This window comes from Protobothrops mucrosquamatus, unplaced genomic scaffold, assembly GCF_001527695.2.
Source record: "Protobothrops mucrosquamatus isolate PMUCROS unplaced genomic scaffold, P.Mucros_1.0 scaffold1232, whole genome shotgun sequence".
Taxonomy (NCBI): domain Eukaryota; kingdom Metazoa; phylum Chordata; class Lepidosauria; order Squamata; family Viperidae; genus Protobothrops; species Protobothrops mucrosquamatus.
In genome coordinates, this window is record NW_015387439.1 from 545,369 (window position 1) to 571,016 (window position 25,648).

Genomic DNA, 25,648 nt, shown 5'->3' on the forward strand with positions numbered 1-25,648 from the left:
GGAGGAGGAAGAGGAGGAGGAGGCATTGGAGGAAGAGGCTGGGAGTGACACAGAGACTCCCCCGAGGAAGCGGATCAAACTGGAGTTCCCGCCGGAGAGCCCCCCGCCCAAGGGGAAGGGGGAGACCTTGCTGGCTAGCTCCGAGGACTCCGACAGCAGCAGCGATTCGGAGCCTGAGATGGTCCCCCAACAGACGGGGCCCCTGGCCAGGAAGGTGAATGGCTGCAAGACCGGCGGACGGAAGACCATGGTTCCCGGCCGTCCCTGCATGTCGGAGTTCACCTCGGTCATCCAGACCCAAAAGGGCGCCTCGCTCAGAGCCAGCCCGGCCCTTAGCATCAAATCGGAGCAAGGATCCCGGGCCAAAGGGGGCCTCTGGACCTGTCCTGGGGGGAAGGGCAGCTCTTTCCCCACAAACAAAGCCGTTCGGCTGGAGAAGCCCCTAGTGAGACAGGCACCCTCACATTTGTACGTCTCCATCCCCGACTCCGTGCTCACCCCTCCAGAGATGGACAGCGGTCCGGTCAAAGGGCCCTTCAGCGCCTCACCCCGGGCGGCTCCGTCCTCCTCAGGGGACACGCTCTCGCCTCCGCTCTCGGGCTCCCCCTGTGAGGACCGGGGCACCGCCACGCCCTTCACCCCACTGATCTACCCAACGGAGATGGAAGTTCTCCAGAGGTTCCACACGAGCAACGTGGTCGTCCCCTTGATGCATCAGCTCGGCAATCCGCATGCCAGCTCCTCGGCGGGCTCCCCGGGACTCTACGCCACGAGCACCATCCGCTACGCCCCTGCAGACATGACCCTGGCCATGCCGAGCAACATGCTGCCCCCTTCCCACCACCCCCTCAGCCTCATGGACATCGGCAGTGCCGAGGCCAAGACCTCGCGGGAGATCATGTACCACCACCTGCAGCGACTTAACATGGTGGCCCCCTTTGGGAACTCGGCTAGTTTAGCCCAGATTTCGGGAGGGGCCTTTGCTGCCGCTGACTCTTTGTTTTCCACCCTGCCCTTCTCCATGGCCAGTGGTGGGATCCACAGTGGGCCAGCTCTGGAACGCAAGGAGGATTAACGCCCATCGACGGTCCGTGATCAAGTTGGTGTCTTCTTTGCCCAGAGAACCACGGTTGAATCCTGCCTGGAAGAGAGCTATCAAATCTTGAGATAGCTCGGTTCCGTGCTGGGGTGCTCAGCAGCCTTCGCGAAACTGGGTGAAGAAATCTTTAGTCCTGGAAGAAGTGGCTAACCACGTACCTGCTTATCGCATTCCTTTCCTAGTCCTCGGGGCAAAGGAGAGCGGATGGACCGACTTCCGTCTTTTGAAGATCGGTGGTTGGTTGAAATGGGAGGATTTTGCTCGGAGAAACGTGGAAAACCTATCCAAACGTCCAGGAGAAAAGACCCACACATGTATTAAGGGGCATCTCCCACATACCTGTGTTCCTGCTGCTACACCTTGACTGATTTTAAAGACTTAGGGGAAGGGGGTTTGTCAGTTGTCAAATATAACCTGCATTTATGTGCTAATGAAAAGTAGGCAGTCTTTGCCCGCCATGCCTCTCCTAAATGTGTTTATTCCAGGCTGTCACACCAGCAGTTACCTTTTTTTGCTCGCGCTGAATTAATTCTTAAAATATGCAATATGATCAAATCCAGGAGGATAAATCAAAATAATGTAATAAATAGGCGTGTGAACTTACTCTCCTAGGAACTTTGCCCTGTGGTCTTGCTGGGCAAATTGACAGCTTTTTCCAACATGGACTTTCCAGATATGCTGACTTTGATCTCGGAGGGGGAATAAGGGAATTATTCCGTAAGGAAATTAGTTGGATACGTTTGGAAGGCAGCCCGTGACGGGGGTTGACGCGACTCCTTGCGTTCAGTTTTGACAGAAAGAGGCGCTCTCGTTCTTCCCAGGGCTTTGGAGCGAGTGGTGAAAACACTTGTGAACCCATCGTAAGATGGAGGGAGGTTGGATCACGGGTGGGTGGCCGAGTCAAACACGCAGCACACGCCGTGTTCTCCGTGGTCAGGGGCGAAGAAGCAAGATTACAGGTCAAGTTCCAGTTAAGCAGATTTATTCCTCATGCCTATATGGAAGACTCTCTAGTCAATTCACCGTCAGCACTAAATTGGAGCTAGAAAAGAATTAGCGGAATTCAAAAAGGGTTGAACCTGGACCGTTTGCGAGAACGTATCAATTCCAGGCTGATTACTCTCTTGACTCCACCTCCAGCTTCTGCTTGTGCTTCTACATCAGGGGTGTTCAACCTGGGCAACTTTAAGACTCGTGGACTGCAACTCCCAGAATTCCCCAGCCAGCACAGCTGGCTGGGGAATTCTGGGAGTTGTAGTCCACAAGTCTTAAAGTTTTGGGAGTTGGAATCCACAGGTCTTAAGATGCCCACACACTCCTGTCGTACACACATCACCCAATGTGTTGCTTGGATGTAGACCTGGTTTTCCAGTGATATCAATTCAATCCTGAGCTATTAAATTGTTCTGTTTAATTGTTTAATAACAGTTGGCTATTGAACTGAAGTTCTAGCTATCCAGCAATTGCACGGGAGCAAAATGCTGCCTCCCTGTTAAGGGATGGCTTGAGGTTCTTCACTGACACTTAATAATCTAGGTGGTCTTTTAGATCTGGCCCCTCCGCAAAGCTACCCTTGTTCCTCTTTTTATGCAAATGCAGCTTTTCCAATCCTTTCCCCAATTCCTGTGTATTAAAGGCCCAGCAGGGATGGGCTGGACCCGGGTGCAAAGCGGGCTTAGAAAAGGGGCGAGTCACGGCAACGCCCTGGAGATGGCCCTGGAGCAGTTAAGAAAGCAAATGCTGTAACTTTAAGCACTTATTCAAAATAAACTGTACGGGGAGTCCTTGACTTACAACGGCACCGAAAAATGTGACCTACGACTGTTTTTCACACATACAACCGTTGCGGCATCCCCAGGGTCACGTGATCCAAATTAAGACGCTTGGCAACGGACTCGTATTTACGACGGTTGCCGCGTGCCGGGCTCAGGCGAACGTCTGACAAGCAAAGTCAACGGGGAAGCCGAGATTCACTTAACAACCGGCTTACTAACTTAACCGCTGCAGTGATTCGCTTTACAACGGTGGCAAGAAAAGTCGTAAAATGAGGCGAAGCTCACTTAGCGACTATCTTTTGCTTAGCAACAGAAATTTCAGGCTCAGTTTGGTCGTGAAGTCAAGGACTACCGTACAAGTCTAGTGGGAAACGGAGGGCACCCACCGAAGATTGTAGCACTTGGATAATGTGAATTTTTCCCCCTCCCTCTATAACTTGTTGCTAAAGAACTGTACGTGTCTTGTGTTTTGTTTTTGTTTTTTTCTTCCCTTTTATTAATCTGCTGTTCGCATCAGGTAGACGAAGGTAGCTATAATCTCTTGTTGACATTTTGCGGCTTCTTTTGGCAATCTGGGACTCGAGAGAACATTAAAAATAAACAGAATTCTTTCCTGCCTTCTAAACTGATTTCAGCAGATTGGAAAAGCTGTTTTGTCGTGTGTCTTGTCTGAATTTTGACCTGACAGATTCCTATTTTGGGTTAATTAACCAAAGGGGTCCTCCTGACCCTTATTGATCAACCAAACACCCCAGATGTTGGAAGGTCCACATCCTGATGATTTAACCCGTTATAAGCCTCATTTTAGGGAAACCCACAACTGATCTAGATCAAACGTTTCCCAATTCAATACGGGTGAAATTTAAAGGGATCACAGTAAATTGTGAGCAATAAACAAGCTCACCTGCACGAAATCGTCCCCCTCCAGAGACAATGCCAGCAAGACTGTACTACAGATAGTCCTCGGCTTATGGCCACAAATGAGGAGAGTTTTGCTCCATTTTATGACCTTTCTTAAGGGTTGCCGCAACGGTCGTGTGAAAAACGGTCCTAAGCCATTTTTCCAGGGCCATTGTAACTTCAAACAGTCACTAAACGAACTGTTGTAAGGCGAGGACCACCTGTATTTCACAGAGCCTCCCTCCCCCCCCCGAAAACCCTCCCTTGCTTTTGCACGGAAGAATAAGGGCAATCCTTATTTCACAAACACATCTTCAAAACAGACCCCACTCCCTTCTCCCACACAAAAAAAACGAGAAAGTGCACAAAACTTTCTTTGGGCGTCTTTAATATAAATGTCCACTGTCCGGAGCGGCAGCTGGCCCGATGACAGAAGCGAGACCTGTCTGACGGAGAAAAAGTCAGGAGCGTACGCGAGAGCAAACAAGCTATGCAGAAGACATTCCGAGAATTGGCTTTTATTCACACACGTGTGTACATATATATCTCTGAAACCAGAAAACCGGTTTGAAGCAGAAAGCGAGGGGAGGGGGGTTTTGCAAAGCAGGCCCACTCATGAAAAGCATCCAAGATCCTTAAGTAGCAAGAGTTCATGCTTCCGGAGAGCTCATTTGCCCAGAAGGTGGTTTAAAAGCCCTTCCTTCCTTGCCATCCCATCCGGAAAAATCTGAAATGAATTGAAAGCCCGCCCTTTCGCTGGTCTCTCGCGTGCAGGACAGCGAGCCAGCCAGCCTTCCTTCCTTCCTTCCTTCCTCCGTGGTCCATCCGGCCCAACCGCCGTGGAGCTGTCCCTTCCGAATCGTCCGTAAAGTCTCGTGGAGTCCAGAAGAGTCGCTCCGGCCTTCATTTTTCGCCCTTGTCGTCCTCCTTCCTCTTGTCGCTGACCTCCTCCTGGATGATTTCCACCTCCAGCCGGCCGATGTAGAGGGAGATGGCGCACAGCCAGAAGAGGGCCACGCTCAGCACGGCGGCCGAGTTCAGGAGAGCGGCCGAGTAGGAGAGCATCATGGTGCGACGGAGGAGGAGGAGGCTGACGAAGTAGGAGGCGCTGCCGTACGAGACGCAGATTCCCCCGAGGATGAAGAAACCTGAGGGGGAAACGTGGGCAGAGAGGAAGACCCGTCGTTAACTAGGCGAAGGCCAAAAGGTGGACCTGGCTTTCCAGCCATCCTGCCCACGGGAGCCGCACCTGGCCGGATGCTGAAAGGGGACAGTTGTGGCCAAGCTACCTCTGGGCACCCAGCCCGGCCGAAGGGCCTCCAGATCACTCACCGTAGGCCGCTTCCCGCCCCATGTCGCTCTGCATGTAGGAAATCACGCCAATGCCCGTGGCCAGCAGCCCATTCCGAAACCAGGACAGGAAGGCTGATGGAAAGGGAGAAATGGGAGAGTTTCACAATTAGCTCTGCATATCCATTCATCCATCCAGCATAGTTGTCTGTCTGCCTGTCTATCATTTACCTATCTTTCATCTATCATCTTTCATCTAGCCATCTATCTATCTATCTATCTATCTATCTATCTATCTATCTATCTATCTATCTATCTATCTATCTATCTATCTATCTATCTATCTATCTATCTATCTATCTATCTATCTATCTATCTATCTCCCTCTCTCTATCTATTAAACTATCATCTAACATCCATCTATCTGTCTGTCTATCATCTAGCCATCTATGCCTGTATCTATGTACCTACCTATTAAAGTATTTATCTCTTTTCCATATATAATATAAAATCTCTCTCATATATACAATATAAATATAAAATCTATCATCTAACCATCTATGCCTCTCTCTCTCTCTCTCTCTCTCTCTCTCTCTCATCTAGCCATCTGCCTGTATCTATCTATGTATCTCTCTCTTAAACTATCATCTATCTACCCATCCATCCATCTAACTATAAAATTTAGGGTATTCCAGGGAGGGTCCACACAAAAAATCACTGTCTTATTTTCCCCCTTTTCATTACTTATTTACTTATTAAATTTTTGATGCCCATCTCACCACGAGGTGACTCTGAGTGGCTTACATTGGTCAAAAGAATAAAACAATACAATAGCATGTACACAATAAGAATAAAACACTATAAATATACAAGTTATCAGCTACAATTAAAAGAGGAGGAGGGAAGGACTGGGATAAGGGGGGGGGGGAAGGTGGAATCTATTTAATTAATTATTTTTTTAAATAAATCTTGATGCCTTGCATTGTCTCAGTACAATGATGTTTATATGACACGATTAGAGATTATTTTCTACTATTTAATTAATACAATATTGAAAATAGAGAAAAAAGTAAAAAAAAAATCAACAGTATTCACTGCAATTTAGGAGGCCAATATCGAAGGCATTGAATTATTTGGCTAACTTAAATATAACGATAAATATAATATTAAGAAAAAGAGCTGCTGCAGTTCATATAAAAATATTGCTTATATACTAGTTTTGATCTTAAACTATTGACCTGGTATCAAATTTATTTTTAATGTGTGTATATTTTTTATATGCTGACAAAAAGAAAAAGCCCAACTTTGACGGACTGCAATTCCCATCATGCCCCGCGGGGGCAGCAACTGTGACAGACCCGCCCAGCTGCCAGTTAACCGACCAGCCCCGCCCCGTGACGTCACCCGCCAGCCCCGCCCTCCCCTCCTCACCAGTCTCGTGAGTCTTGCGGAGCAGCCAGGCGTCCGCCTTGTCCAGCTCGGAAGCGGGCGGGAGTACTGCGCCGCGGCCGGAGTTGGGCCTCGTCGGCCTCCGTAGCCAGGGCCAGGCCTCTCCCCTCAGCAGCCCGCCGGCTCTCCTGGCCCGCGCTGCGGCTCGGCCCCACCAACCGCCGCCGAACGCCATGGCGAGGAGGAGGCCCGGGAGCCGCTCTGGGGATCGGGCACCTCGGTCTCCAGTTACGTCAGGCGCGGTGGGTGGGCCTAGCCGTGATAGGCCGCGGGAGCGGTCACTCCGAGCTAGCGCCGCCTCTGCGGAGACGAGCGCGCGTTGCTCGAAAGGCCACTGGCTGAGGCTGCTGTTTGTTTGGAAGGGGGCGGGACTCAGCCCATCATTTCGTACACACCGCCTCCAGTCCTACTCTTGCAGTTTTCGGGTGGAAATGCATGCTGGTAGATGTAGTTCCCAATTGGAATAGGAGGCAAAAGGTGGAACCGCTCTCTCAACCCCGACACGAGGGCTGCATCCACAAGTGGGGTTCAAGCGAGTATTCAGGACTCCCTGAGCTGAACTGCAAAAAGTGCCACTAATCCAATGAAAGTCATTCTCGTTTTTTAGGTCTTTGCATGACAAATGGGGCGTTTTTCATTCACGGGGGGCCTTATTTTCCCCACTTTTTAAGACACTGTCTGTATCCTCATCCTCGGGATCTTGGATAAACTATTGGCAGATTTTGCAGGTTGATTATGTGCCTGCAGTGACTCCAGGGACCAGTGATCAAAGTTTCAAGGCCGGCCTTTCACGTCTTCTTCCTAACGTTTAACTATACACAGGGAGTCCTTGACTTAACAACCATTCATTTAGTCACCGTTCAAAGTTACAACAGCACTGAAAAAGTGACTTATATGACCATTTCCCAGAGTTATGACCGTTGCAGCATTTTCACGTGATCAAAATTCAGATGCTTGACAACTGGCCTCACATTTATGAAGGTCGCAGTGTCCTGGGGTCATGTGATCCTTCTGCTACATTCTGACAAGCAAAGTCAATGGGGAAGCCTAATTCACTTAACAAATCACTTAAAATGCAGTGATTCACTTAACCACTGTGGCAATAAAGGCCGTAAAATGAGGCAAAACTCATTTAAAAACAGTCTCATTTTGCAATAGAAATGTTGGGGTCAAATTATAGCTCTAAATTGAGGATTACTTGTAAAACCTTTATTTTATGGAAAATGGAGTCTAATAAAACCTTTAAACAAACATCCCAACCTGCCTCTCCCAACTCCTATTTTCCCCACAACAACCCTGTGTGGTGGGGTCTTACAAGAAGCGCAACACCCCAAGGTCATCCAACTGGCTTGCATGCCTAAGGCAGGACTAGAACTCACCTCCTTTGGTTTCTAAGCCTTCCATACCCACAAAAAAAAAATCCACACCTGGGTGAGTGGTGCATTTTTAGCATGCATTGACCTGTCTTGTATCGGTTTTGACTTGCAAAGGATGCGGCAGGCTGATACAATCTTGAGATTCGTAGCCACAGGACACAGATAGCCGCATTTCCACCTTGCATATTAGCCATTTATAGCTTACGTGGAATTTGCAGCCAGATTAAAATGCTATAAAAGTAAAAACTCCACTTAATGTTGGAAAAAAAATAATCCCAGGAACTTCCTTCAATTCATTTATTCTGCTACCCTGGAGGGACATGTTGACATCTTAATTATAAGATTCCTGATGCCCTAGAGTGGAACCAGTTATTTATTATACGATAATGGTAACTTCCTTGTCGAAAATGCTGGAATCATCTACCACAGTTTAGAACGTTCCTTTACAACAGACTGCAATCCAAAACACAACTAGAATAAATACTGCACACAAATTAGCAATAACAGTTTTGGGTTTTGTTCAAAAGCTTCAATTCGCTTCACAAATAACAATAGAATGCAATTAATAAATATAGAGAAAAGTGTTAAACCAAACAAAAAAACCAGAAAACAGCCATTTAGCCACTATTGTCAAAAGATAACACTTGCTGGCCCTGGTTGCAAAGGTTTAACAATATTTCTGCTGGAGTGTTTAAAAAAAAAAAGAGAGAGAGAAATCCTCTTCATGCCCATTCTTCTTTTCTGTTGTCTGCAGTTCCAGGTGGAGAAAGCTTGACCCAAACCATCCAGTGTCTGTTTCTCCACGACCATTGTTCACGCCCTCCCCCCACCCCCGTGTACCAGGTTTACACCGGCCTGGAAGGGATTCCTGCAGGGGGGGGAAACCCTCGGTAACATCGGGACAAGAATGCCAAGTGGAAGCTTGCTGTGCCTCCCGTGCAGACGTGACGGCTGTCCCCCTCCCACGAAAAGAGGGACGGGGCGCTGCGGGATCTTCTGAGAAGTCTCAGCCGGGACTCAAGCTGCAAATTCCAATTTCAAACGCACACACGGACGCGATCCACACAACTCCGGAGAGGCCAGCTGCTTCTCAACAGCCTCCGCAAGGCCCCCTCGCCCTGCCCCCCGGGTTGTCTGCAGCGAGCGGGCCTCGCCGCGCGCCACGAAGACCGATCCTCCGCTCAGGATTGCGCGTCGTCCTCCTGCTGCTGCTGCTGCGGCGGCTTCCCCGGGGCGAAGAAGCCCATCCTCGTGGCGTGCCCTTCCCGGAGCTGCTCCAGCTGCCTCTGCCCGCGGCGCAGCAGGTACTCGATGAGCAGCACGTCGGTGCGCGGGATGCGGGCAGCCCGGCGGAACTCGGCCTGCACGCGCGGCAGGAAGCCCGGCTTGCCTCGGCAGGCGCGCAGGAACTGCCGGTAGAGGCCGAGCACCTCGCGCTGCAGGCGGCTCTGCCTGGCCATGAGGCCGGAGCTGAAAGAGACGGTCGGGGCAAGCCCGGCGTCCTTCCAGCGGCAAGGGGGGTCTTCGCTATCCAGACGGAGCTGCCTCCTGCACGGTCGGGACCCCAGAGGCAGCGGCGTGCCCCGGAATGGCCATGCACCGCCCTCTTCCCACGTGCAAACCCACCCCGGAGTTTCACGTGTTTCGATGCACGTGAAAAGGGGGTCACAGCTTGCTTCCTCCCCAAGCAAGGAAGGTCTCGAGCGTCGCTCCGAATTGCGGGTCGTGGGGACAGACCCTCCAGGACCCTCTGCCCCGGCCGGGATCTAGGTCTCTCCGCCGGAGGGGGTGCACACAGACCCCCGCCGCCCCCCTTCCCCGCTTGAGCCCACCGACTGTCCCGGGCGCCCCCCCCCCCAAAGAGGTCGCTTAGATTAGAACGTCGAGACTTCGCCGCGTTCGACTCGCTTCCTATTGGCCGCCGCCCTGGGGGCGTTTCCAGGAAGCCTGGAGGAGGGGCCATGTTTTCCAGATTGGCCATGAAGAGGAGTGGACTTCAACTCCCAGAATTCCCCCAACCAGGAAAACTTGCCAAGAAAATCAAGCGAGACCCCCGAGTTGTTTTCCTGCCTTGATTGTAGTTGGGTAGGTTTGCAAGTGGCAACTGTAGGGCTCTTACACAGTTGTGATGGAAGTGTACTCCTTGACTTACAACAGTTCAGTTAGTGACCGAAGTTACAAACGGCACTGGGAAAAAGCGATTTACCATAATTTTTTTTTTTCATTTTTCACACTTATGATCACTGCCACTCAATTGTGGTCGTATGTTGAGGACCACCTGCAGTCTGGATTCCCAGGAGGGAGGGGCTACATTCCAGAGGAGCAAGAGGCAACTCAGCTCAAGAGTCTGAGAGAAAGAGGGTGAAGACAGCTCCTCCTTAATAATTCCCAGGGGTATACAGCTTATAGGGGGGTTAGCCTGCTTTAGTTTGGCAAGATTCTGCCTATGGGAGAGGAATAATAAAGAAATCTGGAAGAATCACAATTTGTCTCTTTTGGGTCTTGGAGGAGCGTGACATGGTGCATTAAAACCATCTTGATAGAAGGGCCGCAGAACACAGGCCATAGAATCCCACTCCTCCAGCTAGATAGACCAAAAGCCAAGAGGAAGTGATGTCATACGCACAACCACATTTCCCCCTCCCTTATATTATGACATCATATGATGTCCTCGTGGTTTGTACCACCCGCACCTTGGCTCGGCTTAAGGCCACATTTCTGAAAATTTCCTTGCCCGTTTTTGCTTGCTTGGAGAAAGAAAAGAAATTCACACTGAAGCACGTTTGTCTGGAATGTATCTGATTCCCCCCTTTCCAAAACTTTTAATTTGTAATGATCACATAGCATCTTCCAGCAGCACAAAAACAAAACAGAACCACAAAGACCCACAATGGAGAGAAAAAAAGCAGTCATCAAAATGATTCGGTTTAGATTTTGTTTTGTTTTGAAACCAGAGTTGTATATACATCTGTTCAGAACCCTCAATCTCAGTTTCCACTCGCTGTCACGGGAAAATTGGGGAGATATCACCATTATCTCCCTCCCCCAAACGGCTACCACAATCAAAGACATTCTGGTTCTCCGTTACTGAGCTAAAGGGTGTGCATGGAAAAATCAGGCAATGAGGCATCTTTACTGAACAGAGACAACCAGGGGAAAGGGACAAACAACCAACATGTCGAAACACACAGTTCTTCTGCTTCACTCAAGCTACCCCCGACTTGGGATCAGAGCGCAGCGGTGCTCTGCGGAAACAGCGGCAACCGGAGCTCTGCCAGCAAGCAGGGGCCGTGGAGATCCTCTCCGCTTCCCTCCTCCTGTCTGCTTCCCTCACATTTCATCGTTCAGCCCATAGTCCCCTTCTGGGAAGTCCCCCACGGTGACATGCTGAGGCTTCACAAAGGCTCCGTACTTTGGCTCGCACTCAAAATATTGCTTGCCGTTGACGCTGTCAGGAAAGGAAAGGAAATAACAACAAATAAGCACATGGATCAATTGCGGTTGAAGTTACGATGGCACTGAAACAAGTGACTTAAGACCATTTTTCACACTTATGTCCACTGCAGCATCCCCATGGTCATGTGATCAAAATTCGGACTCTTGGCAAATTAACTCATATCTATGACGGTTGCAGTGATCATGTGATCATCTTTTGGGACCTTTTGACAAGCAAAGTCAATGGAGAAGCCAGATTCACTTAACAACCATGTTACTGACTTAACATAAGTCTTAAAAGTTGCCAAGTTTGGAGACCCCTGCAATATACATTTTATTAATAAATAAAATAAAATTCTCCATTGTGGACCATCTTTTTCCCAGCCAGAAACTCAGGACCCCCCCCCCCCCAAGAAGGGGCATGTTGACAGCTACAAGGCCAAAAACAGACCAAAGGGGGATTTACCTGCCATCATGTTTTCCCAAAGGGTCGTCATACTTGATCCCAACCCAGTAACCAGGTTTGAATTCAGTTAAGCCTATGAAAAACCAAAGAGAGAGTCATAAAGGTATTCAACTAACTCTTGTGTGTGCACTGTTTCAGACAGCCAATTGAAGCAGGCTAACTAACAATTTACTGAAATTCAAAGTAGCAAAAAAGGGATCAGAGCTGTGTTCACTGTGTTTCAAGAGCAAGCCACACAGGCAGAGATCTAGTTGTGTGTTTTTTTTTTAAAGGTGTGTTTTTTCAGAACGGAAGAAGCTTCTTGGATGAGAAGCGAAACCTTTTCAAAGAAAAAAATAAAACCGACAAAGTCCAGTTACCTCTTAAAAAGCGATTTTGGGACCTTGGATGTAAAAGTAAAATACTCACCCACGTACATCACCATCCCCCGTTTGCTGGGCTGCCCGAATGTTCGCACTTCACACCTGGCCCCCACGGAAATGGCCTCAGCCAGGGCTTTCTCCTCCATCAGCTTCTGCTCTAACTCGGCCTCCTTCCTCGACATTTCCTCCTTATTGTACTGTCCCAGCTTGCTGCGCTTCATGAACGAGCGGGCCGTGTCTGCGGGGCAGAGCCAGTGGCTTAGCAGAGGCCTTTCGTAGGGACCCCCAAAAAAGCTAACCTCCCTCCATTGGTAAGTCTTTAAAAATTCGGTTTTCATAAAAGCATCCACCTTGTATCACTGGGAAAGGAAGACCTCAAAGGGACCACCCTTTTCAACGCTTTCTGCTCAGAAGCTGAGCCAAATATTTATATATTTAATATATATAATATAAATTACACTGGATACATATATATACATGCAGATACATACATATTTATATATGTAATATCAACAGCTGTATTTTTTATATATCGATTGGGGAATATACAGTATACAGAGACACAGACAGACAACAGATGGAAATTATATATATATATATATATATATATATCCATCTGTTGTCTGTCTCGGTGTCTGTCTCTCTCCCTTTATATATAAATATATAATATCCAATTTTTATTCTTAAGAAATAAGATTTACTTCTCTCAATGAAGGGGAAATGATGTCAGCTTCAAGGCTGATGGGGTTTCCTCCCACCATTTCCATTTCACTCAGCAATTCCAGGCTGGCTGAGGAATTCTGGGAGTTGAAGTCCACAAGTCTTAACATGGCCAACTTTGGAGACCCCTGCTCTAAACCCCATTTCTGGAATAAATAAGCGTCTGCTGCTCAAACATCCCACACAGAGGGTGTGACTTCTGTTCTTACCTGCTCGTTTGTCGTATTCAGTATCCGAAATCTGGAACTTCTCCACCCTCGAGACATCTTCGTATTCCCCGACTGTTGCACTGCTTCGGTCTATCACCTACGGGGCCAAAGAAGGCGTCCACTTCAGGTCACTGGTAGGTTCCAGTCCAGAAGCAGAGGTGAATGTTGTTCAACTAACTCAAGGGTCCCCAAACTTGGCGACTTTAAGACTTGTGGACTTCAGCTCCCAGAATTCATAGCTGGCTAGGGAATTCTGGGAGTTGAAGTCCACACGTCTTACAGGCACCACGTTTGGAGACTTCGGCTCAAGAATAACCCTCAGAGAATTAATAAAGTTTTTTTGCAATAGGGAAAGAAGCCTCAAGAAAAGAGCCGGAATCCATGCAGACTCACATGGATTCGGCATCCATCGTCAATCGGGTACGAGCCCAGCAAGGCCTCATCGCGGTCCAGCTTCATCATAAACTTGTCGTCCGGGGTGTAGAGTTCAAGTTCCATGCAGGAAGCTGGGCTTCCAACGACGAGTTCCAGCTTGCACTAGCAAAGAGAAAGCCCGTCAGGATTCCTCGCAGGTACAAGTAGTCCTCAACTTACAACCACAATGGAGCCCAAAATTTCCATTGCTGAGTGAGACATTTGTTAAGCGGGTTTTGCCTCACTTTACCACCTTCCTTGCCACAGTGGCTAAGTGAATCCCTGCAGTTGTTAAGTCAGTCACACGGTCGTTAAGCGAATCTTGGCTTGTTAAGTCAAAAAAGGTGATCACATGACCCCGGGACACTGTGACCGTCATAAATACGAGTCAGTTGCCAAGCGTCTGAAATTTGCTCACGTGACCTGGGGATGCCACGACGGTCGTAAGTATGAAAAACGGTCATAGGTCACTTCTTTCAGTGCCGTGGTAACTTCGAACGGTCATTAAACAAATGTCTGTAAGTCGAGGATTGCCTGTGACTGGCAGCACAGCCATTCCCCCCCCTTTGCCCTTAATTGCAGCAGTGACTCAACTCTCTGGGTCCAACATCATCCGGAGGGGAGTTTCAGCCGGCCCCTCAAAACAATTCACTGTGGAAGCAGTGGAGCCAGGAGGAAAGAAAGAGGAATCTCCCAGCCATCCTTAACTATGACTGGAGGTTCAGCTAAGGGTCCCTTTGGGATAACAGAACCAGCAAGTACAGCAACATTGATGGGATAGAAAATGGGGCTGCTGAACTTGCTCCACTAAAATTTCATTTATTTCTCAACTTTATCCGCCACCCATCTCATTATCTGACTCTGGGTGGCTCACCGCAGTATAAAACGGAGGCATAAAAAGATTAACAGCATTACAATTAAGGTGAACCACAAATAAATAAATGAAATGTTAAAACCAAGGGGCACGGACGGGAAGGGAGCGGGGACATTTGTCTCTCACCCCATCAACCACCACCAGCTGGACCCCTCCTTTTCAGTTCCCTGCAAATTTTCCAAAATTGAATTATTTCAGAAGGGAATTCCTCAAGTCCCATAGCTCATATGGCCTTCCCTTTCCTTTATTTCCCTTCCCTTTCCTTTCCCTTTGTGTGTGTCCATGCTTCTATATGGAGGCTGTTGCCATTACTGCTTTCCTATTTATGTTTTGATCCATTTCAAATACAGGGTGGAAGAGTCATCGCTTCAGCGTGGCAGGGCAGAGGTGCTACAAATTAAATAGCTAAAATAAAGAAAGAAGGACTCTCCTGAGCATCAAATCCCACTTTAATTCCCAATTCTCTGAATGGCAAACAAACTGCTCTTCTGATGAATTCTGGGCAACAATAACGCAGCCTGCCAAAGGGTGGTTCAGCGCTAACAAAGGCAGAACGGAGAAGGCAGGCTTGGCAAGTATTATTCTTAATATTCTCTGCAAATTTTTCATCACCAACATTATATACAGTATAATATACAGACAGGCACACATACATACAGGGGAGAGGAAACAAAAGCCACCCCTTGGCATAGGGCCATAAGCTAGAGCTGTGCAAAGAGGGCACAAGGCTGAGTGGCAGATTTACCCAGCCGGGCACGAAATGCCCGCTGCCAGACTGCAGTTAATCCCTGCCAGGATGCACAATGCAGAGACGGCTATTCTGCTGATCAGTGGCCTGTCTGGAGGGTTGCAGCTCAAAAGAGGGGGGGGGGGAAAGGCACCTACCAAGGTAGCCTGGGAAATCCCTGAGGCTGGTAACCGAAGTTCGGTGGGAAGTGCCCGGGTGGCCAAAAACAGCCGCTTTGCCCGCCAAAACCAGGCAGAGGATCAAAGAGTGCCATCTGCGGAGAACCCGCTGTGTGTGTGTGTGTGTGTGTGCGAGCACCCTGCGTTTATAACAATCAGGGATGATCAGGAGCACACAATCTGCTGTGATGCACAAACTCTGGGGCATTGCTTCCCTCTCTGCAGGCTATTCTCCCTGGGCATAGGAATCTTTCTCTTGCTTGGGGGGGCAGACAAGCCCTCCAAAAAGAGCCGAAGGGGGGGGGGATTTTTGCCTTTTTAATCCTTGGATCAAACCTGCATGCCCACTGCAATTTGGCTGCCATGATTGATGGACAGCAAAGTGGCACAGGGATGCCTCTGCCGTCGCAGGTCGCCGAAACGCAGCAATGAGTCTGCAGCAAAAGACAGATGCTGGCACTCAAGAAGCCCCTTCAGATTTGGGGTGGGGGCTCAGCTCTATTTTAAAACCTTTTAGATTAATGCTTTAATAAAGTGTTTCATTATTTAGCTGTCGTCACAGCAACTCACAGCCCAGTGTGGAAAGCCAAAACCGGGCAGCGGATGCAGATATCCTAAAGTCCCAGAATATATGAGTGGGAAGTGATCTTAGAGATCATCTAGTCATATCTCTTTTCAGGGTGAGGATACCTGAAACCATCAGAGGCAAGAGGGGGAAGCTATAAATCCTGATGGGGCCACCAGTCTCATTCCTTCAGCCATGGTGGGTTCTTCCTCAGGGATGAGGTGGGGCGGGCTCCCTTAAGTGGGAGGGGTCCTTGTGAACAGTGCAACAATCCAAACACTCTGTTTAAGCCCATCCTGGATCTGGGAGGCCCATAGGTCCAATCATCCCCAGCTGGCAGTGGAGTTTGGGGCCAAGACGTACCTGCAGCGCGCACATATGTCTCTCTCTCTCTCTCTCCATCCATCCATTCTTATCTGTCAAACATCTATCATGTATCAATCTAATCATATATCATTATTATCTATCTATCTATCTATCTATCTATCTATCTATCTATCTATCTATCTATCTATCTATCTATCATGTTTTATGTAGGTGTGTGCATTGTGTACACAAACACACAAATATACAAATATGTATTTGTATGTATTTGTATATACATGTGTGTGTGCCCCCCACAAACACGTTTGTTTGTTAAATTTATATGTTAATTTACTGACTTACTGATAAATCTACTGGTGAATTAAGCCTTATATGTATCCTCGGCGTGAATGCAGAGCGATGCCCCCGTCGGGGCTGCCATCCTCTCCCATTTTGCCTTGCAGAATATTCACAATTATAATACAATTTTTGATGCTGATACACCAGCCTGACCCTCTTCCCCCGTTTTCCCCAAGGCGGCTTTCTGTCATTCTCCCCCACAACGGCCCTGCAAGGTAGGCTGAGCAGGGAGGGGTTGTGGCCCAGAACCCTCCCCCCCCAACCGCCACCAGAACTTCCACGGGGCACTTGGGCCATGTGGACTCCCACATCCCTAAGCCACGCCGGCAGGGCCTCATGGGCTGGGAGAGGGGGAGGCTGGCAAGGGCCGGGCAGGGACCTGTGCCAGGAGCCGCTGAGGAGGATGGGAGTTGTAGTCCACCAGCATCACCACGGACTCCCTCTCCCATCGGGCTGGGGATGATGGGCGCGGGTGGCCCGCTAGGGGAACCGGGCCCGCCGCCCTACCTTGAACTCGGCGATAGTGAGGCCCCGGGCATATCTCTTCAGGGCCCGGAAGGAGTTGAGGCTGCTGCTGATGGAGACCGACACCACCGCGGGGGTCCCGGTCACGCTCATCCCGGCCGCCGCCACCGTCGCTGTTCCCGGTGCCGCCGCGCCGAAGGCCCCTTCCCGGGCCGCTCCCTCCGGACAGCCAATCGGCGCCGCGCCGCTCCCCCCACTGGCCAATCACCTGCCCGCTCGCCGCGCCTGCCCCGCCCACGTCCTGCGCGGCCCGGCCTTTCTTTCTCCTGCGGAGTTTCTGCCCTCGGCCCCGCCCTCGCCTCATCCGGCCTCGAAGCCCGGGCAGGGAGGCCCGCCAATAGAAAGTCGCGATGCATCTCGCGGGAGCGGAAGCGGTCAATGAGGAGGCGCGATGGAGAAGGGCGGGCAAGGCTGAAGCCGGGCAGCCGCTGGTAGAGAAAAGGGCAGGCCGGGCGCGCAGGAGCGAAAGCCGCAATTGCAACTGCGCAGTGCTTTTGTGAGGGCCTGGCACGGGGGTCCTGCGGCGTCCTTGCACCGGAGGAGTGAAAGAGGGGCTCAGCCTTCGTCTACAATTAGGTCCGGCGGAAGGAAAGCCCCTGCTTTGACGCTGGCGCGGGTTGTCTTCTATGTGCATGGCTGGGGAGCATGGGACTTGCAGTGCCACGTGGGTCGAGGGTCCCACCTTGGGGAAGGAAGCCAGGGAGCCTGACCCATTGCAGAGTTGACCCCGATTCTTTGCAAAAGCGCAGTTTGGACCCATCACGGCATTCCCTCTCGTGTGAAAAGCAAGGTTATGCATTGGAATAAAAGGATTGCATAAATCAGTATTTCTCAACCAGAGCAACGTTAAGTCTTAAAAGTCGCTCAGGTTGAAAAACCCTGGCAGAAACAATGTGCCAGGGGCAGGGATGACTAACCTCCCCGACTTTTAAGACTTTGGGACTTCAACTCCCAGAATTCCCCAGCCAGCAAAGGCTTCAAAATCCCTTCCAGCCTTAAGAGTATAAAATGTCCCTTTGATAAATACATACAGAGGTTCAACCGCTGCACAAAAAGTGGGAGCTCAAACCACCACAGCCTCTCCTTCCCCAGCCTGACTTCAACTCCCATAATTCCCCGCAACCACTTCTTGAATTGGATACCCATTTCTCACACCTATTGATCGTTTGGCAGTTCTAAACTGAAAAAAAGCATTCCTTCAACTAATTTTTTAAGGGATTACTGCAGGTGAATCAGGCAGCAGAACTTTTCAGTGCTCCAGATACTTTTAATATTAAACCCCATCACAGGTTCCAGAGAAAATCCAGCCTCTGCTATCCCTGAAGATGTCTTCTGTCAGATGAGAGAGAGAGAGAGAGAGCCTGCAAGGGGTCACACAGGAAGGGCCTAGGAACAGGACCCAAGGAGGCAGAAGGAGGCTTGGCCATGGGAGACAGCAACTTCTGTTGATTCAGGAATGGGTGGCAAAGACCCCAAGAGAAATGGAGCCTTGTGAAGAGGCTGCAGATGGACCGCTGACCATCTCTTCTGCACGCAAAAGCTCTGGTTGGGAAAACTTCACCTGAAAGCCTACAGAGATGTTGTGGGTCAGGGTCAACTTGGACCAAGGATGTGACTCAATGCAGAACAACATCCTTTGAAGGTTCTGGACATCATCTCATCAGCCTGGGCATCTCTCAAGGTTTTCTGTTAATTTTTCCAAAGAACTTTGTTGGGGCAGTTTCAATGAAGGCCTTCATCTGATCCTGGTTCCTGGACTTGCATCTGGGAGGAAGGAGCCCCTTGAAGAGGGAAGGGGAACCCTCAACACCCCTCCTCTTACACCTTCTTGTAGGTTCTCTTCAAGTGGCTGAAAGGGCCCAGCCTCTCATTCGAAATAAAGACCCAGAGAACAAGCCCCCAGGACTGGTAATGGGGACGGTTGTTGTAATATTCAGCAGCAATCTTCTTCACCTGCAACAGAGACAATTTGGGCAGGACCAGGAGCGAGGAGGTCCAATACTGGTCACAGTGATGGACTCCAAGGAGCTCTGGGAGACCATGGAGGAACTAGAACTGGTGCCTTCCAATAACATACAGATAGTCTTAACCCAATTCAACACATTAAGACAACATTAAGCCAAAATAGCCCACTGTGGGAATGCAATTGCTAGATCTTTCCCTGATCTCTTTCAATTTATTTTGTGACCACACCAATCTTGTAGCATGTCAGCTCTGCATGGACATCAGTTGGGCTTATGAAACTCAAAGTTGGCAGAAGAATAAATGAATATTTTACTGGGACACAGAAAGGATAACAAAAAAACAGAGTGGGAAGGGACCTTGGAGGTCTTCTAGTCCTCGAGCAGGAGACCTATACCAGAGGTATACAACCTTGGAACTTTAAGACTGTGAACTTGTGAACTTCAATGGCCAGAATTCCCCAGCCAGCATGGGGAAATCTTTAAAGTCTTTAAAGTTCCACAAGTCTTACAGTTCCTAAGGTTGGACACTCTTAGTCCATATCATTCCAGACAAATGGTTGTCCAATCTCTTCTTAAAAACCTCCAGTGATGGAGCACCCACAACTTTTGGAGGCAAGCCGTTCCACTGGTTAATTGTTCTCACTGTCAGGAAGTTTCTCTTTAGTTCTAGGTTGCTTCTCTCCTTGATTAGTTTCCACCTGTTGCTTTTTGTCCTACCTTTGGGTTCTTTGGAGAACAGGTGGACACCCTCCTCTTCTTTGTGGCAGCCCATCAAATATTGGAAGACTATCATGTCACCCCTAGTCCTCCTTTTCATGAAATTAGACCAGGGGTCTCAAAAACTTGGCAACTTTAAGATGTGTGAACTTCAATTCCCAGAATTTCCCGGCCATCCAAGTTATCTGGGGAATTCTGAAAATTGAAGCCCACAAGTTAAAGGTTGCCAAGTTTGGAGACCCCTGAATTAGACATACCCAATTCCTGCAACCGTTCTTCATATATTTTAGCCTCCAGATCCCTAATCATCTGTGTTTGCTCTTCTCTGCACTCTTTCTAGAGGGCGCAACATGGTGGAAAATGTTGAGAGGGGACTCATTAAAATTTATTAAAATCCTTATGGGGATATAAATGTATCCGACTTCTTTTGAAAACATTTAATTGTGGGTAGGGAAGAGTTCCAATAATAGAAAAAGGAAAAAATATTTTCAAATTTGAGTCAGTTTCTTTCATTGGGCAAGACACAATGTATCAGAAACTCTATTATAACATTTTAGCAGAATCCTAGGAAGCAAAGCAAAGGAAAGCAAAATAAACCCGTCCTGGATTTTTTTTTTCTTAAAGAAAAAAAGACTGGAAAAAAAATAATTCAAAATAAAACCAAGGGCTGCCTGGCAAGACAGGGAGGAGAAGATGCAAACAAAAAAACAGAAAAAGAGCTTTGAATTTTAGGTGGAAGGGACGATCCACCAGCCAGAAGGGCAATCTGTTGCAAGAGAGGCAATCCCCATCACCCCTCCCCCAAGGCCGGCTAATGGGACCTGTAGTCCAAAGTATCTCCTATACTGTATATATAACCATAGTTTTATTTTTATTATTTTTTTTGTATATATTACATTTTCAGATTTTTTTGAAAAAAGTGAGCATTTTAAGCAGGGGGGGGAGCCTTGAGGGGAAGGCATTTCACACCCACACCCAGCGTCGCAGCCGCCTAATCGCCTTCACCTGTGCGGCTGAGGCCCACCTGGCCGTGATGAGCCTTCCCGCGCTCCGCGCCCGTCTCCATGGCAACCGCTCCGCGAGCAGGGGAGACAGCCGACCGACCGCACCTGTGCTTTCGCGCGCAGGAGCACGAGCCTTTCCCGCCCAGCGCCCTCGGACCGCCTCGCGGGTTCCTTTCTGCTCGCCCATCTCGCCCGTGATTGGCTGCTCCGAAAATGCGTCCCTCGGATTGGCTGAGCGGTCTGTCCCCCCTCTCCGAGAGGCGGGGACATTTAAAAAGTCGGCGGGCTTCTCAGGCGGAGTGCAAAAAAAGTAAAGCGAGCGCGCTGCGCAGGAAGCAGACGCCGCTACCGCGTCTCTCGGTCCCCGAAAGATGCTGCGGGGCGCCGGGGGGGCTAAAAAGTCTCTCTCTGGCGCTCCCGCGGCCCAAGCCCTCGAGCTCGAGGCCGGGCAGGGCCTTTTGAGCTTTGAGGTAATTCTAGCGGAGACTTTTCTACGTTGTGAGATACTGAGGGGAGCGCGAGTTCTTTAGCTAATTAATAGCTCATTGGTCTCGGGGAGTCAGGATAGCACCTGTGGTAATTTTAAACGCGGCGTGTATTCTTTGGAGTAAAACGCCAGGGGTGGCTGAGGTAATATCATAACGGTGTTTTATTCAAAGGACGCCCATACCACAGGTCACTAAAGATATGGGGAATAACGCAAACCGCTGTGTCTTGAAGTAATTCTAGTCAAAGCGCAGGTTCTTAAAATTTTGGTGGAACCTGAGGTAATTTCAGCCATGTTCTTTTTAAAAAAGGACCAAACCACCACAGGTGAATAAGAGTTAAAATTACCTTTAAAGAAAAAATTGCCTCAGGAGCGGACCTTCCTCTCAGGAATAAAGTGAATTCTTGGTGCCTGAGGGAATTTTAGCCAGGACTTCAAGTTCTTAGAATAAAACGTTGGAGTAAATCTGGGGTAATTTTAGCTATGTCCTTGCAGTAAGCTGAGGCAATTTTAGCCAGGTGTAGTTAAAAGGGCTAAACTACCACAGGTGAACAAGCATTAAAATTAGCTTAAAGGCAAAATGACTTCAATCCCTGGAGTTGCCCTTTCTTGAATAAAGTCAGCTCTTGGGACCTGAGGAAGTTTTGGTCAAGGCTCAAATCCTTAAAAGAAGCAAGACATGTAGAGGACTAGCTACTTCAAGTAACTAAACAAAAAAGTTAACTAAAATTACTTCAGGTCAGGGAATTGGACTTATTTTCTTGAAATAAAGTCAGTTCTGGAGGCCTGTGGTAATTTTAGCCAAGGCTCAGGTTCTTAGAGTAAAATATTGGTGGAACTTGAGATAATCTCAGCCTGGACAGCCATTTGTCTGAAATGGTATAGGGTTTCCTGCCTGAGCAGGGGGTTGGACTAGATGACCTCCAAGGTCCCTTTCAACTATTTTATTATTATGTCCTTTTAAAAGGGACCCAAACCACCACAGGGAATAAGAGTTAAAATTAGCTTGGGGGTAAAGTAACTATGTCCTTGCAGGCTAAAAAGTACTTCAAGTAAGTAGAGGTGAAAGTTAACTAAAATTATTTCAGGCCCAGGACCTGGCTTAACTTTCAGGAAATTGCTTCAGTACATGGAGTTGCCCTTATTTTCTCCCAAGTCAACTCTTGGGACCTGAGGAAATTTTAGTCAAGGCTCAAGTCCTTCCAATTCATTGTATATTGTCTTCTTTCACTCATAGGATAAAACACAAAAATCCCCTTTGATTGATTGCTTTTCTAGTCTCTGAACATAAGATGGTCATTTGGTGATGTTGATTTATTTTTATTTCAAAGGCATGAATCCATATAGACGAAGAAGAAGACATCAACAGTAAGACAGATGGTTTAATTCATTCTCCAGTATATCATGAAAGCGTGGAAGCCTGGCAGATACTGTTTGCAACATGTTTATTCCTGCAAAAATTGTTTACAAAGTATCAATGGTAAAAACAAATTCTGAGCTGTCACAATTTTAGCTGTTGGCTGCGGTTCTTAGAATTAGACAGGGTCCTACGAGCATCCCACATACCAACACACATTGCGATGGTGGTGATGCCCCCCCTGGTGGGGGTCTTTCGGTCCCTGAGCTTCCACTCTGTGACACTCACACTGAATGAGCCGGGGAAGCAAACTGCTACCTGTCTCATTGAATCCCTGAGCAAACACTGTGGGGGACTCACACTGGAAGTCCTCTCTGGGGTGGGGCTGGGTGACCCTTTCAGTCCCTGAGCACGCACTGAGGGGGAAATCACACTGGAAGACTGAACAGCGTCCACTCCTCCAGTGCCTGAGGACCCCCTCAGTGAGACTCAAACTGGAAGGCAATCCTCTGGAATCGCCTCACACTAGAAATAAGGCGTCCTTGGTGCTCTCTGAACTTGGTGGTTTTCTTGTAGACGTCTCATTAGCAAACTAAGGAACATCATCAGTGCTAATAGAAGGGAGTGTGGTTTGCTGTCAGTTTATGTTCGAGTAGCTTCTTTCAGTGTTGTTGAAAATGGTCCTGGAGGTCCTTTGTTGCGCTATTTGTTGTTAGCTTCTTTGACCGTTCCTTGATTGTGGTATTGTTTTCTTGCCATGGCGATGGTTTTTAGAACCTGAAATAAAACCTCAACGGCCATTTTTAATATTAGCTGTGGCCCGTTGAGGTTAGGGTTTTCCAGCTTTGCAGATGGAGCGGAGGAGGAATCGCACACCTGCTGCCAAAAGTTCCTCGAAAGAGACAACGCTTGTTGGGCACAACTGAGGAAGAAACAAAAGCAAAAGAAGAAAGAAGAGAGCATGAAAATGTTTCCAGCTCAAGCCCTTCGGCTGTGATGTGACCTCCTACGCTGTGAGGTAAGTTTAGCCGAGTTTTGTATTCTTCAAAGTTTTGGGATATGGAGGGAGGTGGTCCATTATGTTTAGATAAGTATACCACCTATGTCTGGGGTAGTAGTAAGCACTGTGTATTGTGCATTCTTAGGAGTAAAACTCCAATGGCAGCTGAAGTAATGTTAGGTTTTTGTTATCTCAAAGGCATGTACTCTACACCACCTTAGAAGACAGAAGACTCAGCTGTCAGCCTGCGGCGTTGATGGAAGAAGGAGGAACGGAACGGAGGAAAGAATATGATCTCCATCAAGAATGCTACTTCACCAAGTCAATCACAACTCACCTTTACATGATAGATTTTAGAGCATTCTTGCCTGCTGTAAATTTAGCCATGGCGATGGTTATTAGAACCAAAAGAACCTCCTCAATGGCCCTATTTAATCCTAGGCATGGCTGTTGATGGATTACAGATTTTATAGTTTTCTGCCTGGCATAATTCTAGCCCTGGTTAGAACCAGAAAGAAAACCTCATTGGCCCTTTTAAATGACTGGTGTGGCCAGTGCTTGGTAACAAATGTTATAATTTTCTGCCTGGCGTAATTTTAGCCCTGGCGATGGTTCTTAGAACCAGAAAGAAACCTCATTGGCCCCTTTAAATGACCGGTGTGGCCAGTGATTGATAATAGATTTTATAATTTTCTGCCTGGTGTAATTCTAGCCCTGGCGATGGTTCTTAGAACCAGAAAGAAAACCTCAACGGCCCTATTTAATGCTAGGTGTGGCTGTTGATCTATAGAAAATTTTGTAGTTTTTGAATCTCTGAGATTGAGGGGAGGAACAATTGCACACCTGTGGCCAATGTTCCTCGAAAGAGACAAAACTTGCTGGGCACGGCAGAAGAAGAAAAAGCAAAAGAATAAAGAAGAGAGCATGAAAATGTCTCCAGCGCAATCCCTGTGATGTGGCGTCCTACACTGTGAGGTAAGTTTAGCCGAGTCTTGTATTCTTCAAAGTTTTAGGATATGAAGGGAGGTGGTCCGTTATGTTTAGATAAGTATACTACCTATGTCTGGGGTAGAAGTAAGCACTGTGTATTGTGCATTCTTAGGAGTAAAACTCCAGTGGCAGCTGAACTAACGTTGATTTTTTTAGTTCAAAGGCATGAATCCAAGCTGACCTATAGACGAAGAAGAAGACACCAACAGTAAGACAGATGGTTTAATTATTATAACTAAAAGTAAACATGATGATGCTATTTAATGCGAGGAATACCAATAAAGGAGAATATTTATGGCTCAAAGTTGAAATGAGGCGTCCTTGGTGCTCTCTGAACTTGGTTTTCTCGTGGATTTTTCATTACCCAACTAGGGAACATCATCAGTGCTAGTAGAAGGGAGTGTGGCTTGCTGTCAGGTTATGTTTGAGTGGCTTCTTTCAGTGCTGTTGAAAATCGTCTTAGTGGTTCTTTGTTGTGCTATTTGTTGTTAGGTTCTTTGACCGTTCCTTGATTGCGGTATTGTTTTCTTGCCCTGGAGATGGTTTTTAGAACCCGAAATAAAACCTCAATGGCCATTTTTAATATTAGCTGTGGCCGTTGATCTAGAAAAGAGGTTAGGGCTTTCTAGCTTTGCAGACTGAGTGGAGGAAGAATCGCACACCTGCTGCCAAAAGATCCTCGAAAGAGACAAGACCTGCTGGGCATGACTGAGGAAGAAACAGAAGCAGAAGAAGAAAGAAGAAAGAAGAGAGCATGAAAATGTCTCCAGCTCAAGCCCTGTTAGCCTTCGGCTGTGATGTGGCCTCCTATGCTGTGAGGTAAGTTTAGCCGAGTCTTGTATTCTTCAGAGTTTTGGGATATGGAGGGAGGTGGATAGTCCTTCCTAGGTAAGTAACACCTGCAACTGAGGTAATAGTAAGCACTGTGTACTGTGCATTCTTAGAAGTAAAACTCCAATGGCAGCTGAAGTAATGTTAGGGTTTTTGTTATCTCAAAGGCATGTACTCTACACCACCTTAGAAGACAGAAGACTCAGCTGTCAGCCTGCGGCATTGATGGAAGAAGGAGGAACGGAACGGAGGAAAGAATGTGATCTCCAT

The 25,648-nt window shown here is 48.1% G+C and overlaps 4 protein-coding genes across 4 annotated transcripts in view; 1 reads left to right on the plus strand and 3 right to left on the minus strand.

Annotated features, from left to right (window-relative positions):
- The window catches only part of NPAS1 (neuronal PAS domain protein 1), a 31,999-nt gene extending 30,924 nt beyond the window's left edge, over positions 1–1,075 (plus strand). The window contains 1 exon segment of the mRNA XM_029285060.1: positions 157–1,075. Within this exon segment, the coding sequence (XP_029140893.1) occupies positions 157–1,075 (919 nt within the window).
- Positions 1,076–4,259: 3,184 nt separating this feature from the next.
- TMEM160 (transmembrane protein 160) lies at positions 4,260–6,688 on the minus strand (the record flags this gene model as incomplete). Its single annotated transcript, XM_015821011.1, is given in 3 exon segments — positions 4,260–4,922; positions 5,107–5,199; positions 6,496–6,688. Coding segments are annotated over 3 exon segments (531 nt in total).
- Positions 6,689–9,070: 2,382 nt separating this feature from the next.
- Positions 9,071–9,349, minus strand: SDHAF1 (succinate dehydrogenase complex assembly factor 1). The gene has a single exon (XM_015821028.1). It carries the CDS (start codon positions 9,347–9,349, stop codon positions 9,071–9,073), a length of 279 nt encoding a protein of 92 aa, XP_015676514.1.
- A 1,322-nt stretch (positions 9,350–10,671) lies between these two features.
- On the minus strand, positions 10,672–17,153 carry TBCB (tubulin folding cofactor B). The gene is made up of 6 exons (XM_015821029.1): positions 17,011–17,153; positions 13,475–13,618; positions 13,082–13,178; positions 12,199–12,390; positions 11,791–11,863; positions 10,672–11,337 (listed from the first exon to the last, which is right to left on the minus strand). Exons 1-6 carry the CDS (start codon positions 17,119–17,121, stop codon positions 11,220–11,222), a joined length of 735 nt encoding a protein of 244 aa, XP_015676515.1. The 5' UTR covers positions 17,122–17,153; the 3' UTR covers positions 10,672–11,219.
- Between the last annotated feature and the right edge of the window lie 8,495 nt (positions 17,154–25,648).

What these genes read in the sequence shown, in the direction of transcription:
- SDHAF1 (XM_015821028.1), bottom strand. Translation starts at nt 9,349, where the DNA reads ATGGCCAGGCAGAGCCGCCTGCAGCGCGAGGTGCTCGGCCTCTACCGG.
- TBCB (XM_015821029.1), bottom strand. Translation starts at nt 17,121, where the DNA reads ATGAGCGTGACCGGGACCCCCGCGGTGGTGTCGGTCTCCATCAGCAGC. An exon ending in ACGATGGATGCCGAATCCAT is followed by an intron (nt 13,179 to 13,474) that starts GTGAGTCTGCAT and finishes TTGGCCCCGTAG; the next exon opens with GTGATAGACCGAAGCAGTGC. An exon ending in TTGGGAAAACATGATGGCAG is followed by an intron (nt 11,338 to 11,790) that starts GTAAATCCCCCT and finishes CTTTCCTGACAG; the next exon opens with CGTCAACGGCAAGCAATATT.